Here is a 16847-nt window from a genome sequence, read left to right as displayed (position 1 = left end):
TTCCTATCGGAATTATCTTGAAATGGAGCCTGTGGCATTTATAGACTACTATGAAGCAATTAAGAGGAAAGTCTGAATGCTAAGCATTCATTCTAAGTTCATTCTAAAAATAAGTGGTTTACAGTTTAATTGGTTTGACAAAGCTAAATATACAAAAGTTTCTCATCATAGAGGTATGAGACCAGGAATACAGGAAAAAACACACACAATAAAACCCCAGCAAGAAACAGCTTGTGGGAAACCAGAGTTCAAGACAAAAACATAACCTCATTTGAACTTCAGGAACTTGCATGCGGAGACAGAAAGTCCCAAGGAAGCTGGGAAAGGATGATCAGTCAGCATCTAAGAAACATCACAAGCTTCTGTACTGCTTACCAGGAACAGAAGTTGAGCAGTTTAGGTCTGTGAGAGAAGCCTTTTCAACAAAGCTGCTAATCTAGCTTGCCTGCCAATTGACTACGTGGAGTTCCAGCTAGACATGTCATTTTCTTTGAGCTATTGGCCTAAAACATCAGGCACAGACACTGCAGAATCTTGGCTGTACAAACTGAAGTATTCAACCAGAAGCCTACTGTTTCCCTAGCAAGTAATCAGACAACAAGCACCTGAAGAGGCTTTTTGGCTTTGAAAGAACCAATTCAAGAGTAGTTCTAGATAGTGGAAATAATAAGGTCTTATTTCCAGTATCTTTTCCCAGCACACATTCTTCAATGTGGAAGAAACACAACCTACTCCCTACAGAGAACAAGCAGCCCAAAAAGCCTACTTCCCTCTAGACAATTTTTCACTTTCATGACACTTAGAGGAAATTTCTATTTGTGAAACTTTGGCTGCTACTTCAACTGGGTGGAAATTATCTTCTTTACCCTAAATGCTTGAACTTATTTGCATGCACTACTCTCAGCCTTATTTCTTTAGGAAACTACACTAAAAAGTACTTCAAATTACAGAAAGCAAAATGTTTACTAGCTTATTCTCAACAGCAAGCATGATTTAGAAAGCATGACGGCTGCATTAGCACTACTGCACTATTCTTCATGTTAGAAATGATTTGGTAAGAATACCCAAGAAAAAGCTTGAAGTGTTGACACTAAGGAAAGATGACTTTTCAAAAAGGTTTTGCTTTTGTTTTTCACTGACCACATATTTTCACTGGCAGCTTTTAAGCTTCTCTTAACTGCAAACAGTGAAGAGGCGGAGAGGCCAAACAGTAGGAAATTCTTGCAGCTCTCCACTAATTCCATGCTGTCTCTGGGTGCAGGTGGATGAGCAGATAATCAAGAACCATTTACTGTTTCGCAACTGACAAAGGAAGAATTTGCTTATTAGCTATGAAAGGTCTGCTGCATTCCATGCTTTGTTATGCCACTGAGCTACAAAAGCTAATAAAATTCCAAAATAGAAGCCAAGCTTTTTGATCACAGCTCTTTTTTTCTTTCCTGTTTTGGCAGAAGTCACATCAGGAACATCCTGTACCAGCCAAGAGAGTTGTCATGGGCTATTACTGCAAATTTCAGTAACTGCTCACTAGTCAGACTTCATCACAGTATAATGTAATTACAGCAGCAGTGCTGTTACAGTCCCTTTCATCTCAATAGGATGCTCTGCTCCTTCAGAAACAGTTTAATTTGCTTTTCAGATTGTGACTTCAGACACAGCCCATACATTCAATAAATATAAGTATGCTTCAAACTGGGCCTTGCAGTTCATATTCAGCCAAAACTTGATGTTTCTTCATATTGGCAATCTTACATAACATGCACAGAAGTTAGATTGAATTGAGAGCATTTAATAACAGGATTTGTCATTTTAAAGAAAAGAGGCTTAAACTCTATTTAGCTTAAATTACTGCCAAGCAGCTGTTGTAAGAAGAAAGGTGTTGCACTCACCACCTTGGAATAATTCCATTCTCTAAACTGGTTGTCTGACTTCGGAGCCAGCGACGTTGGTAGCTGCTAGAAGATGATGATGAAGAGCTTGGAGATGGAAAAGGAGTGACCAGAAGACTGCTCAAAGATGCTATTAAGAAAGCAAGAAAACCCACATATACTGCATTACATATCATGATGGTTAAATATTTTTCTTCATATTCCAACTGTGAAAACAATTTGCACAGGTATTGCTCTTGTTTGCTGATTGTTTTCACATAACTCACTTGCAACAGGAGAGACAATTATTTTAAATAAATCTTGCTGCCTGAGGACATTCTTTTCTTATAAAGTCAGAAATCTTCCCTAATGGAACATACTAAAAGTCTTATTCTCATTAAAAGCATTCTGTCCTAAGAGGTGTTACCCTCTCATTACAACAGACAGATCCCCTGGTCTCCTGGCCTCCTTTCCCTGTTCAGTGCAAAAACATCTTCTCTTCCCCTGCTTTAGCAAAGGCTCCAGCCAGTTCTTTCTCCAAATTATATGTTGGTTAAGAACGCAGAAAATAATGGCTGTAAATAGGAATATCATCACAAATGTTCTCACATTAAGGCCTGGGGCAAAAGCAGAAGGAAAACAGCTTAGCAGATCCAAAAACTTTGGATTTACAGGTCATAAGGTGGCTATATATTTCAGGTGAATTACTGCACCAAAGAATTGTAACACAATTACAAAAGTAGGTAAACAAGACAGCAGATACCTGACCGAGCAATGCCACTGTCTCTGTCCTCATTTTGTCCTCTGCTAGGCATATCAACAGGCGTGCTGTGTGCTAAACAAACAGACCAGATCAACAAAAAATATTACATAACTCATCATACTATTTGTCAGCATTTAAAAAAACGTTTACTTTTAAAGGTCATAAAACAGCAAAGTTACATCCTGTACTGTTACTCCAAATAAGCAGCGTGGTGTGAGCAGAAGAGGTGGCAGCAAACTGTACTCCCATACCAACTACCCTGTTACTACAGGAAGCTGGTTATTTGCCTCAATCTAAAGACATCTCTAAGAATGCGAATACAGCCTACATTATCAGAAATCAGATATGCTTTGAAAATGAGGGCTGGCGGTACCCCCACTGGTCATTCTTGACATTTTTTTGTATGTGCAAGATTGTCATACAGGCTAACATCATAATGAAATAGTCAAATACGAGGTCCATGAAGCTTCTGATTCACTCCCCAAGCAGAGATTTACTATCCACAAAGCCTCACAGTAAGAAACATTCAGCCTATGTTGTATTACATTGAAGTGTTAGTAGTGCAGAGTCACTCAAATTGTAGAGCATGCAAGATTTGCAAAGGCTGTGAAGAAACTCCATTGGTATTCCAGGTCACATTTTTGCAATAAACAGAACTAGTCAGGCCGAAGATATACCCACCTGTATGGGTCATCAGTAAGCCTGTAAAAGGACACTTTACGTAGTTTAAAGTTTGAAAATTAAAGAAATGGATATTGTTAAAGAAAAAACCTTAAAGTCTCCCAGACTTAGCTCAAGAATTAATTTTGAATGTCTGCCATCAAATTAAAAATAGTAGCAAGAGGTAAGAGAATAAAAAGCTGTACACCAGCAAGACACCTGCACACTAGCAAGAAACCAGCTACAAGCCAGGAAACATAAGTTCTCCAAGAAACATAAGGGCTCATTTATTATTAAAAACACTGCATAAAAATACCTTTAAAATTAAACACAAGAATTAGAAAAGAAATATGAAAAAAAGCAATTACATCAGCTACTCTTTTGGAAGAAAGATTTTTAATTATAAGCCAAATACCTCTGTTGTCCCTATTTTAGCCCTTTCTGTTTCTAGAGAGTAATTATGTATGCCCTCAAGGATTGAGAAGGAGCTGGATTTGTGTGTGCATATGGATGGGTCACACTGTGGCTGGCATTCCACACAAACCTGCAAAGAAAGAAGCACTGCGGATGAGCCGGAGGGGACCTCCTTCAGACACACCCTGCAGCAGTTTGCTGCTACACAGCTGTAACACACCTAGGAAACAAAAGCAATGTAGAGAAAATGCAATGCAAAAAAAGTAAAAAAAAAAGAGATAAAGAAAGAAGGTGATGTACAGGAAAAAAAAACTGAACAAACAGATGGCCTCATGTTGTCAAGAAGACATAGAACCTGGAAATATTTACCTAAATTACTTCCACTGCGACAGGTTCCCAAACCATTTTGATTCGAGCTCAGCTTTCCCAGGCTGGGGTCTTGGTTGATGTATTCAAAGCTATCTTGTAAGCTAAAAAAAGTGGAAAAGCCAGTTCCTTAAGAATGTGATTAATAGGCATTAATATTAGCTTCAGAATTAGGCTCATTTTATGGAAATAGAGGACTGAAGATTAACTTTACAGTCAGACTCAAGGACCAGTAGGTTTTCTGACACTGTAAAGAAATAGGCATTTATTTTCTACACAGGTTCCCTCTTTGAACTATTGTAAGTTCTGTATGCCACATTTGGGATTCAGTTTATTCAGATTTGCCCATTTTTGGGACAAGGAAAAAAAGGGAACAGATGAGAGAGTATCTCCTGTCACTGTTGAAGGAAACAGAGGTGAGGTACAGGGACACAAAGCTTTCTCAGCATACACCCCTTCTTCACCCTTCTGGCAGCAGGAAGGGACAGGCTTTGATTGACCAAAGCACCTAACCTCTGAAGTTTATTGCATGCCCTGGACAAATTAAGAAGCAGAAACCCCGAGAGATTCGATGGGCTCTATCAAGAAAATCCTTCTCCACAGATGCCACTTCTGATTTTCTGCTAGACTTTTCCACCCCGGCTAAGTCAAATTTAGAAGCAGCAACAGAAGGACTACAAAAAGGGAAAGAAGGAAAGACAACTGCATTGGATGCGGAAGAAAAAAATAAAGTGTTCTTACTTATTGTTGCTTCCACTGAAGCTTCCTACCCTGGCCGAGAAGACTTTACTTATCATCAGCTGTGGGGGAGAGCTGAAAGGATAAACAGTCATTTCAGTGAGTCATCAATTCCAAGCGCCTGACAAGAGAGTGCATCACAGAAAAGGACACTCACCGTATGTAGTGAATTTTCAAGGTGGAGCCTTTGTAACTCATTGCCACTGAGCCAAACATCATTTCTCCCAGCATGTTGACATCAGAGGCTGGTCTGGTGTACTACACAGACAAGAAGATGGGAAGAGCAAAGTCAATGGGAAGAACATAGTCAGTAAAAACTTGGCATACTATTTCAATTTAATACAGTGCCATAGTGCTACATTTTGAATGGAAAATGCAAATAAGTTCTTCTTGTCCATGCAGATCAAGATCCGGTGTGTTTTTAACACACTGAATGCAAGTACAGCTGGAATATGTACTCTGTTTTCCTCACTAGATGGACATTGTTACCCTTGTTCTAGTGGGACCTCCAAAGGCAAGAAAGAGGAAAAAAGATCTACAGTATTTCCAAAGCAATAGCTGTGTCCAGCAACAATCCCATATAACAGCATTTGATGAAACCTTTAGGTGTTCACAGGACTTGGATCTCCAAGCATTAAGCTGTCTTTCTTATTCAAATGAGTAAATTCTCCTTCCTTGCTGTTATAGAAAGCTTCCTGGAAACATTTCTGATTGTAAAATAACCTGTGAAGACTGTGTTTTTAAGTATAATCAGACTGATTTCTTATTTTGTTTCAAAGACTGTTCATCAATAGCAAATATGGAGAGAAGTTTGTTAATTCTGAAGGAAATCACCTCCTAATTAAATATAATTTTTTCTATCTTAATCTATACCTGCTTCAAATTACATTTTTCTAGATTAAATGTTTATGCTTTTACTGTGAAATAGCCAGAGTACCTAAAAAAACAGTTCTCTTAAAGATTTCATGTTATAGTAAGACAGACCAAAAGGACTTTTAATATACCATGTTCAACAGCTTCTTCAGAACTGACCTGAAGCATAGGTAGATATCTTTCAAAACAAGAAGAGAAAACGGTATAGTGCTTTTTCTGACCTTCAAAAATAATAATGCTATTAAATCTCTTTTGTAACTCTTTCAAGGACAAGACCAAGATAGACCAAAAGGTTAAGAAGTACCCACGTGTTCTTACTCTACAACAGTATAGAGATAGGGTAGGTATCTCAAGGTTCAGATTAACTTGTAATAGACTAGAAGTACAACTAGTCATTCAATGCATTTAAGTTAAGACTTGTATACACAAAATTATCCAGTAAAATGGATAAATACAAGCAGGAAAACATTACCTGATACTTCGGTATCTGTTCTTTGATGTTTTGCATACAGTTTATCGAGGGACTATGGGAAGAAACATTATTGTTCCCATTGCTTGCTTGGCAGTTCTTGACAGAAGTCTTTACAGCAGCTTCCTCTGCCATTTTCTGTGTCAAAACAGAGAAATATGATGCAAACAATTAAAGCAAACATGGGAACTCCCATCTGTAAACACAGCACAGTAAGATTTTTCTTAAACTACAGGTAAGCAACAGAAATAAAAGACTCTTGGTTCAAAAAAATTTGTATTAGTTTTTAAAGATTTTTATAAAGGTCAGCATCAGAGAAAGTGCAGAACTACTCTCACATTTATAACTTCAGACAAGTTGTCATAGTGTCGCACAGAGTAATTAGTCAAAGTTCCACTGGAAGATCATGCCCAATTGTTATGAATTGCTGTGTAACATTTGCCAAAGTTTATGTAAACAAAATCTCAGTTTGTGTGTCGCTTACAAGCGAATTTCTGTAATCATTTGCACAATCACTCCAATTGCATATAGATTTTGCTCCCCAACTGATTAACAGATTTCTTAAACAGAAGCACAGCGAGCAAAAAGAAGAGGTGAATAATGCACCATTCGGTAGAATTAACAGGTTATAAAATCTATTTTTACACCTGTAAAGTAGTTGTGTTTAAAAAAAAATTTCTTGTTTTCTTTAAGGACTGAGTTTTTTTTCCAATTTGAATGTACATTAGACGTCAGTTAAAAGAACCACATTATTTTGAACATACTTCTCACATGTGCTTAAAATGATTTGTATGAAGGGAGCAAAACTGTAACCCTGCAGCAATGAAAACTCCTTAGAAAGTCTTAGAAAGCTTATCTCACACTCCTAAACTTTTTATACATTAAGAAATTCAAAATCCCTTAATGAACATATATTTAATGCGTATTAATGTAAACATTCATTCTTTGGTGCACGTTGGAATGAAGTGTATTTTTGTAAGTCTCATTTGGACCAGCGTGGTTTACCTCATTGCGAAGGTGCATTAGCAGAGATTAAATTTTTTTAATATGTCAACAGGGTACATGTAGATATAGTTTACAGAAAAAAACAAGTAATCAGGCAAAAAGAAATAGTAATAACCTAGAAGCTAATAAAAGCATCCATAACCAAATTTACACCACATATTTTGGGCTCAGCAAGATGAGAAAGGAATGATAACAGGAAATTAAAGGGAAATAAAAGTAGAATCCAATATTCCACAAGACTGATTTTTAAGACGAACACTTTGAACAGTACAGTGCAGTAACTGTAGTAAGTTTTAGAATACTCAAGTCATGATGACAAGCTGATTAAACGGGCAAAATGAAAGATGCAGAAGAAAAAGAGGAAGAGCAAGCCAAGAGGAGTGGAGTAGATGATCTGCCATTTTTTTTAAAACATTGAGTTTAAACTACAGCGATGGTACAGCTCCTTTACCAATTTAAAAATAAGCCCACTAGTAAGTTAAAAAAAGTAAAATCCTGGACTTCTAGATTTGGACTCCTTTTGTGCAGTTTTTTGTGGCATACTATTTATGTGCTATTGCTTGTCTAATCTCAATGTGACTGTCATTACGGGTTTAGAAATGTATCAGTGTGAGTGCTCGTGCGTTTAATGACCTACTGACTAAAAATGCCTAATAAAAATGGTCTGATACACGTCATCTGCAGAAAGAATTGGAGATTAGATTAAAAACACCAAAAAGAAATGCAGTATATTAAACAAACATGGTTAAATGGAACACAGACCTGCTACATCTCCCAGGTAAGTTTATTGCATACTTTAAAGGCAAACAATGTATTTGAATATTCAATGTGAAAAAGCTTTACTGTATTTCAGGAAAATGGATAAATGCACAGTATATACACACACACTTTCTTGACTTCAGTTTAAACAGGACTGATCTTGAGAGTAATTCTGCCTTAACTTTTAATGAATTAAGTTTTAGGCTCACTGTTTGATAACATATCAAACATCCAAGATCACTTCTAACATCTATGTGTTTCTATGCCATTCAAAGTGCTTTGACTGTTTTAAAAGGGCACCCAGATTAATGTCTGGCTAGAAAACAGATTACAGCCTGTATCATTTGTTCTGAGGGAGGTTATAATCTGTTTTATGTCAGTGTTGCATACAGTTTCTGATAGGACATTTTGTAGTTAGCTTTTAGTTTAAAGTATTCAAGCAAATGAAATAGTCCGAGTATTTAAACGAAGCCAGAAATACATTTCTTCCTCTCATGCTGTGTGTTTTAAACCCACTTTAAGACACAAAGCAACCATCTTCATTGGGGGGTAGGGAAGGAGCAAGATTAACAGACCAATCTGACCTATCTACCCTCTTAAGTAGATGATCAGTCATCAGCTGATGACGCTCATCAGTCTTACTGATTTAGCACAATGGTATATTTGCAGCGTGACAGAAATAGAGATTGCTGTTTTTCAGGCATCTTCATAAGCGATTTCTACAAGTCATAACTATTCATATCTAGCTAGTGATTCCACAATAAACCATGCTTGTCTGACAGGCTGAAGCTGCTGCTTGTAACAAAGGCTTCAAAATAAACAAAAAATTGAAATTATTCAAAATAGAAAAGAAACACAGAGCTGGGAGAAAAAAAAACCAAACTAAAACAACTTCAAACCTGAAAATACTATTGTTTTACTTGACTTCAAATCACCTAAGTTTGCTGGTAGCATTGCTCCACAATTTGTGTGCCTGAAGAGCACCACAAAAGAATTTGCACCTTGACAGCATCTACTCCTGCTTCTATGTGTGTCACCAAAACTTAGGTGGCCATATATTGCCATGTGTCACTCTTACACATTATGGCATGGTTACCCAAAGTGGAGTTGTTCTGATTCACATAAAGCCAACAACTTTACTAATCCAAACACCAAAGGAAGACAGGCACATTTATAGACATGCTAGACATCACTGGAACAATGGGACTGCACACCCAGGGCTAACAACAAAAAGCAATCCCAGTCAACATTAAAATGGCTAAGCAAATACGCAGTTGAAAGGGGTATAGATTGCTTTGCTTGAAAGCAAATCTGGTCTAAGTTGTAAAGTTTCAATACCATATTTATATTATAAATACCAAATATCAGATATGTGTTTGTAGGCTTTTTAGAATCTAACACATGCTTGTTGCAGCTATCACAGAATCAAGATCAAGTGAAAGATCACAATAAGATTAACAAGTTGACACTGTCATATTAAAATTCCTGCTTTTGGGAAGGGAAACAAAAGAGCAGTAGGACAAAAGCAAAATCAGCATTTCATACCTGAACCACAGCTTCGTCAATTTTGCGGACTGCTTTGGAATCAAATAAGACCTGTCTGCCTCTCCTCTCACAGTCTTGGTAAACTATCAGGCGGATTTCATTCAAGTCAAACTCTGAAGAGGACCAGCTGCAAATTATAAACACAAGATGTTAAAATAGTGTGCTTACTCTGCACACTCATTAAAGTGAAGAAAGAAGTATTCAGCAAATGAATCTTTTACTCGGCATTTACAAGAATCAGGCTGTAATCACAGAACACTGACCAAACACAAACTCAAAGGAGCGTCTAAGCCCAGCATCACCGATACACAGGCAGGTACAGCCTGACCAATTTTCACCCAAACTTTCATCAACATTTTCAGGAAAGGGAACACAAAACTGTCTCAGCAATCTGCTCTGAGGCTTAACTACTCTTAACTTCACTTCCTTCTCTGTATACAGTCTGGAGCATCCTTACTGCAAGGTAGGTGTATTATTTTGTGCAATTCTCTCAGTGGCAATAAAGAACAACAGATTACCATCCTCTTTGTCACAGCCTTTCACAAGCTCAGGGCTTACACCCTCCCTTATCCTTTTCTCCTCTAAACAACACAAACCCAATTTCTTTTGAGCTATGCTTGTCAATGCAAGTTACGATTTTTCCAAAGTTTAATTCTCATAAATCAAAGAAAAGGTTTATCTTGCTCCATTATTTTTCCTCTTTCTTTTCTGAGATGTTTCAGGGTTTACAGAGCAATCATAGATTACCGAGACTTGATCTCCGACTACGATGAAACCCATTTAGTAGACAAAACCAAGATACCACTGAGACTCAACCTGAAGCAAAACAACTCTCTCAAGCCAGAATCTGCTTGTTCCTCAGAGACACACCATGGCACACAACTTGCCTCCCTGTGCTACCGCAGGAGGCTGAGGACCACAGCTGATCATGGCTGTGACAGCAAGAGACTTCACTTCCTAATTCCAAAGGGAGTCAGACTGCAGGTCAGAGCATGGAGGTTTGCTTGGCCTCAGGTTCAGCTACAGAAAATGCTTTTCGTGTTACTTAGCTGACAAGCTGGAATGAATGGAAAAAACCTACGTGGCATAAAGCAGTGCCACACAGCACAGGTGCTCAGTCATATTGCTTCATCCCTGACCTGGATGGACTGCTTCTAGGGGGTAAGAGTACAACTGTTATTAATAGTTGTTGGTTTAGCAAATTGTGTAACAGACTTCAGGCAAGGCCACACTGATCTCCCATCCTAAAGGATATTTCATTTCGGAATTTTCCCAAATGATGCCCTACAGAGAGGAAAGGTAGAAAACTGAGGGAAGGGCACAAAAACTCTCTACACCTGAAAGACAGTAATTTCAGTAGCTATTTCTTTTTTACCATGCTCTGTTAACAGCCATAAATCAACAGTGAGGTAAAGACCAACTCCTGCTAGAGTCAGTAAGGTAACCATGGGCAACTGCTTTAGGAGCACACTCAGAGACTTGCAAATTTAAAATCATTTTAAGTAAAGCCAGCTTAATTTTTGCTTTGTGCTTCATCTTGCATTTCAGAGATCAACTCCCCTTCCTATGGAGCTAGAAGGAAAAATAAGCCTAAATAGGCACCTTTTTCAAAGCTGAAAGACCTCATCAATCTGGAAGGTTTTATTCTATTTTTAAATACCTAGGGACAGAAAGAGGCAGATACCTGTCTCCACTGTAAGATACTCTGATACAAGCATACTCTGTGTACGTAATATGCAAAGGTCCAGTACACATCAAAGCCAGATCACGGAATGATGCTCAAGGCTGTTTTGCCATCAACAGTGAAGAAACTAGTTCATGTGTTTGTAACGTGTTTGTAACATGTTGTCTTCAAAACGTTAGGAGCGTCAGGCAGATTTCTTTTTCAAGTCTTCCCTTTCAAAGGGAGTCACAGCATTAAGCTAACCTGCATGAGATCAGACCTGATACCATTGTTGATAGTTGCCCAACAAAGATCCTACACACCTCACATGTACAGAGAGCTGCGACTACACCATCTGTTTTAAAAGTCTGTTACTAGTTTCTCAGCCCGCTGCCTGTGCAATGCTATTATAAAATCCAGTTATACAGAACACAAGAGAACTCAGAGCCGTCAACAGACTTCATTCTAGCCTGCTGCATGAATCTGATGCTCTTCGGTACTAGATACTCTCACACCTTTTCAGTTACACAGTTACCTATTTACTTACACAGTTTCTGCAACAGACAATATCTGAAGAAACTATACTGATTTCTTCAAACGGCCACAGGTCTTCCCTCCTTTTAACAACAAAATGGTACACCTCTCTGGCCTTAATTTAAATTGTATGCAAGTGCAAAGCCATATTTATCTCCAAGACTGGCATAGCAGGACCTGTAGTTTGGACCACAGGACTGCAAGTCTAAACTGAGAAAGATTCATTTCAGGCATGGACTAAGCCAATCCAGCCATGCTTCTACCCACCAGTGCTGAAAACATGCTCGATAACTGGGTTGGCAGGAAGTTAGGTTTCCTTATGAACAGGTGAGCTCCCACATTCTGCACTAAAGCAAACTTCATGTTGTTTGTGTGGTGCCAACTTCTGTATAAGACCTGAACTGAGTTTTCTAACAAATGCTGAAGTAGAAGCCAACTCAGCAGCCTTTTCCACACAGCACGCTAGAATTAAAGAATGCTGCAACCTGTCAGAACTTCAGATTCTAGTACCAGACAGAAACAAGCTAAGAAGTTACATAAAATGCAGCATACAGAGCATTATGTGACTAACAGACCAAATCTAGGGAAGTGACTTCAGGTAACGCTTCTTACAGTACTTACCAAATATCAAACTTCTGTTTTAACGAAGCCTTTGCTATCAGGCTTTTTATTACCCAGAACACAGATGCAGTTACTGCAGCAGTCCTACCCATTACAGAAGAGATCCATCCTACTAAAACCTCATTTGGTAAGATCAAGCACGTCTATAGGCAAATTATAAAGGCATATAAATGATGGTCGCATTACTTCCACGTGGAATCTAGCACCAGCCCCAAGACTAGTCAGATGACTGGGATGTTTTTCCCCGTCACAAAAGCTGATGAGCAGACTGCTCACAGCACTTCCACTCTTTGTTTGAGCCAGCTTATATAACATACAGCGCCCAAAACAGGGACAGCACGACTATTCAGTCATCTCCTAAAAGCAGTGTTGAACAATACAGACCGTACATAGACTCCGTCTTCATATGCATAAAAACCAAAACCCCAAACTCTTACTTACTTGTCTCCGCATCAGCTTCTTGATTATTTAGCCATGCTGAAAGGCATGTGCTTCTTTTGTTTCATCTTCACATATAGTTTTTTTAAAAAGAGATAAGATTCTCTTGCATAAAATACCAGTTCATGAGAAAAAAAAAATCCACCACACTATTGCATTGTACATCTTAATATATCTTTAGATGTTAAAAAGTAACAGCTTAAGGCTTTGACTAAGAAAAAAAACCCCAAAACTCCTTTCACTCTTCCATCAGTTGTTTCTAAAAAGTAAGACCAAAATATCTGAAAGACACAACAGAAATATTTTAGCCCTTTTTTTCTTAAAGAAAAAAGGCTCCTAAGTTCACAAGCAACCTATATGCGTACAGGTTCACCTTGCCCAATTATTTGTTAATTCACTAATCAATTTCAACCACGAAATCTGAACAAGTGATATATATTTCTATCCTCCAAAAATAAACACTGAAGGAGCACACTCTTTCCCCTTCCCCTCCAAGGTTACAATATGAACTATTGTTAATTTTAAGGCAACAAAAAAATCCTCACGATGCATTTGTGGGAGATAAGGAAAGGATGGGGAAGGAGAAGATTCTGAAAGTGTTATGTGAAAAGTTAGCAGAATTTGCACCTTACTAGATTGAATCTTCTATTTTTTATTGACAATTCTGTAACAAAATTATTAATTAGAAAGCAAACCCTCAATATGCTTATAAGCAGCCCCTTCTTCTCCAGCTGCACCACATTATGAGATTCTGTCTACTCCATGTCCAGTTATAGCAAATATCGATGTTTATGTGTATCAGAAGTGCCCTTTTAGCTCTCCACCACCACTCCCAACGCTCTCTTACTTCATGTCTCAAGACTCAGTTGTTTTCCTTATACTCATTTGGTAAAATCTACACTGGCACACTGTTGATTGTCTCCTCTTTCTCTGTTTCTGCCTGAAACAGCTTACCCAACCATACGTAAGTACTGAAAGAAGCTATGTCAAAGTTATACAACATAAATAGTTTTGCATATGTACCTACTGCTGAAAGTGTTACTTCTGATAACAAAACCACATAATCCCCAGGCTAAGATTCATATTTCTTATGAATGTTTAGCAAGAATAAATGTGCTATAATCACTACTTTTGGATAACAACTGTTGCTTTTTCAGTCAGCTTAAAAAAAAGCCTTCAAAAATAAGTTTCACTAAACACTGACTGAAACATCATTTGCCTTAGCCCTACTTATATAAAAATGTTCTCATTCTGCTTATATAAGAAAAATCTTACATGTTCAATTCCTGTTTGAGAACTACTTGTGACTTATAAAACAAATGTTACAAATAAAATTAATAGAATTATAGTAGCGGTTTTTTCAGCCACCTGAGTGTCAATGCACTGCAGATTGACAAAACAGGCTTCTAACAACATTACACCCTAGAAAGGCCAGGAAGTGAAGAGACTAACAGGTAATGGAAACGTTTCATTTTGGCTTAAAAACAATGCATTATGCCAGGTGCTGCACATTCTTAAAAATTAGCTGAAATAAATTAATATGAGCTTGTGTGGATGTCATGACTATTTTGACCAAACATAATGTTTGCTTATTTGATCACAAAAATAAAAGCCCCACATATCCTTTCTCCTCTTTCTGGAACTACGTGACCCTTCCTGTTACTCATGTCTGCTCTGGTAACTGCTGGACCCTTCTGTAAAGTAACCAGAGCTTCTGCAGCAACAGAAGTCTGTCCCAGCAAATGAGTGAATCAGAAACAGCTGGAAAAAGGAAGGAAGAAGTAGGAGGCAATGGAACCTCCACCTCTTGGTGGCAGCATGAGTTATACTAACTCACTTCACCCATGGAGCTATATACCTTTAGGAAAGGACACAAAGAAAATGCCGCCCATACATTCCAAATAAGTACTGAGGCTAGTTAGAATGTTAATTGAGTTTTCTTGTTCCCGAGTCTGTTTTCTGCCTGCTTAGTGAACTGAACTGGCTCCCTAAGGGGACTGGAAAGGCCAAGGCCAGCACAAGTGGAAAAAGGACAAGAACATGATGCCAGCAAGCAAAAGAAGAGGCAGCAATGTGATTACTCCCTTCAGCATCAGCAGTCTGTTTGAACAGCTCAGCTCATCTAGCCTCACCTTCAGAGTGGATCTCTCCTGCATGTGGAAGATGCTAAAACTAATAAACATCTTCAAGTCAAAATAAATAAATCTGTCTATGTTCATACAACAAGAAAACCAGGTCTACTAAAGATACTAAAACACTATGGATAATCTTTTTCTTTTTTAAAGAAAGCCACAAGTTTGGAACAGCTTACAGATATCCTCGCAAGCTTTCTCCCCAAATTCCCTATTAAGATTTAGTTTGCTTTATTTTCTCTTAAATTGGCATATCAGCTACTTTACTTTGGCTTGTTCAACATTTATTCTATTACAGATATGACACATTGAGGCAAGAAGATCTCTCTTACTTAGGGAAAAGTAGACTCGTTTTTTTCCACAAAAAAGTCACAAACAGTTTGCCCCGTTCTGCCCTGAATCAGTATTTTCAGTTAATATAGATCTCCAAACCCTGATCCTTACAAAGAAAGCTTTTGGTTCACTTTTATAATAATCCGCATGCATGCCATAACTGAAGAGTGACCTATAAACTTATATTCAAAAACTACTTCAGCTGACCTTAAAACATTTTTGAAAGTGACTAACCACTCACTACTTCAGTGCAACATCTATTGGCTAAAGAAATAAAAAGACTGAAACATATCTATATACACCTATGTATCTATCCATATTTTTCTGCTTCTTAGATCGGCAATCCTGAATACAGAATATTCATTCTATTAGAATGTGGAACAAGCTGCCCAGAACCATATTTTCAATAGTCACATAGCAGTAGACTCAGTATCCTAGCACACACCTGAAAGAGGCACCACAAAGTAGTCAGGGAAACACTCTTCATACTCTAGATTACTTTCATGTAATGCTTGATCTAGAGGTCATTCACAAGTAAAGCAGAGGGTTTCCCTCTCCATTCTTTCCCCACTTCACAGCATTCTCTATCTGCGCTGCGCACTGTTACTACTTGACCCACTAACACAGGAGGTGGCAAAAAATAAGAGGGGAAACTAATTACAAAACTAGAAAGAGAAGGTAAGATTATTTAATCTTAACTGAAAAGAAAGGCAATTATCCTTCATGCCTCAGTTTGCGTATGCATAAATCTTAACACATCAGAGTCAAGAACATAGATTCATTTTCCAACAACAGGGAAGACTTTATGGAGTATACGTCACCACCATCAAAAAGAATAAGCTTCTAGTAGAACTATTCCAATTATTTACAAAATAGCATTTCAGGCACAATTATAAATCTAGTATCAACTACAAATGTCCATTCTCTGTCAAAAATAATATATTATCAAAAAAATTACACGCATACCTGTTTTGCGGCAGTCTGGTCACTTTGCTGACACAGCTGACACGTTGGTCTCTCAAAGATTTTCTAATCCTTTCATCCAATTTGGTACAAGAGAGATTATTTCGAAGTGGTACATTGTTGTTGTTTCTTGCTCTTTCTATTTGTACCCCTGTGCCATTTGCAGCTTTTGGTGTACCCCCACACATTTTCCTTTGCCACAAATCCTCTTGTAAAGCTTCCTCAAAGAAACTAAATACCCGCTGAAGAGATACAGCCTCAAGCGGATTTCTTTACTATAGATCAACCATTAACGATGGTAATTTACCATCGGCTTTCTTCCCTTCACAGGAACACAGTCTGCTGAATTTCCTGTTAGGGGAAAAAAAGCCAAAGAGATCTTCGTATATTCTATAAGCCATTAATGCAGAAAGACAGCCTCAGCTAATGTACTGCTGCAATTATTGCAGACAGAGGAGTAGGCACGACTTTCAAGTTTCAGAAGCCATCATAGACTTGCTCTTGCTGCTGTTAGTTTTTCCTACCAAGCCTGGCGCAAAGCTGTAGCAGATACAACAGCTAATATTGACTTTAACTATGTTTGTTTCCTGGTATGTGATTAGGTAGCTGGCAATTATGTAGTCACAAGACTGAACCATATGGCCTCTTAAAAAAAAAAAAAAGCATAGTTGCTTTTGCAGTGACTCGCCCTTAGTTGCAAGGT

At 38.0% G+C, this 16847-nt stretch overlaps 1 protein-coding gene across 6 annotated transcripts in view; it reads right to left on the bottom strand.

Moving 5' to 3' along the window:
- Positions 1-16847, bottom strand: part of FNIP2 (folliculin interacting protein 2) — a 49837-nt gene that overhangs the window by 17706 nt on the left and 15284 nt on the right. For 2 of the 6 annotated variants that reach the window (XM_009936924.2, XM_075421639.1), the window contains exons 1-9: positions 16148-16687; positions 9461-9587; positions 6155-6289; positions 4967-5067; positions 4813-4884; positions 4075-4175; positions 3836-3925; positions 2632-2703; positions 1890-2019 (exon numbers count right to left, since the gene is read on the bottom strand). In XM_009936924.2, the coding sequence (XP_009935226.2) occupies positions 1890-2019; positions 2632-2703; positions 3836-3925; positions 4075-4175; positions 4813-4884; positions 4967-5067; positions 6155-6289; positions 9461-9587; positions 16148-16332 (1013 nt within the window). In that variant the 5' untranslated portion in view covers positions 16333-16687. Of the gene's footprint in view, positions 1-1889; positions 2020-2631; positions 2704-3835; positions 3926-4074; positions 4176-4812; positions 4885-4966; positions 5068-6154; positions 6290-9460; positions 9588-16147; positions 16689-16847 lie in introns of those variants that run through there. The other 4 variants (XM_075421636.1, XM_075421637.1, XM_075421638.1 and 1 more) reach the window with 4 other exon arrangements.

The sequence above is a fragment of the Opisthocomus hoazin genome, chromosome 5 (assembly GCF_030867145.1).
Source record: "Opisthocomus hoazin isolate bOpiHoa1 chromosome 5, bOpiHoa1.hap1, whole genome shotgun sequence".
In the NCBI taxonomy this organism is placed as follows: domain Eukaryota; kingdom Metazoa; phylum Chordata; class Aves; order Opisthocomiformes; family Opisthocomidae; genus Opisthocomus; species Opisthocomus hoazin.
Note: the sequence above shows the minus strand (reverse complement) of the source record. Positions and strands in the feature narration are given on the sequence as shown.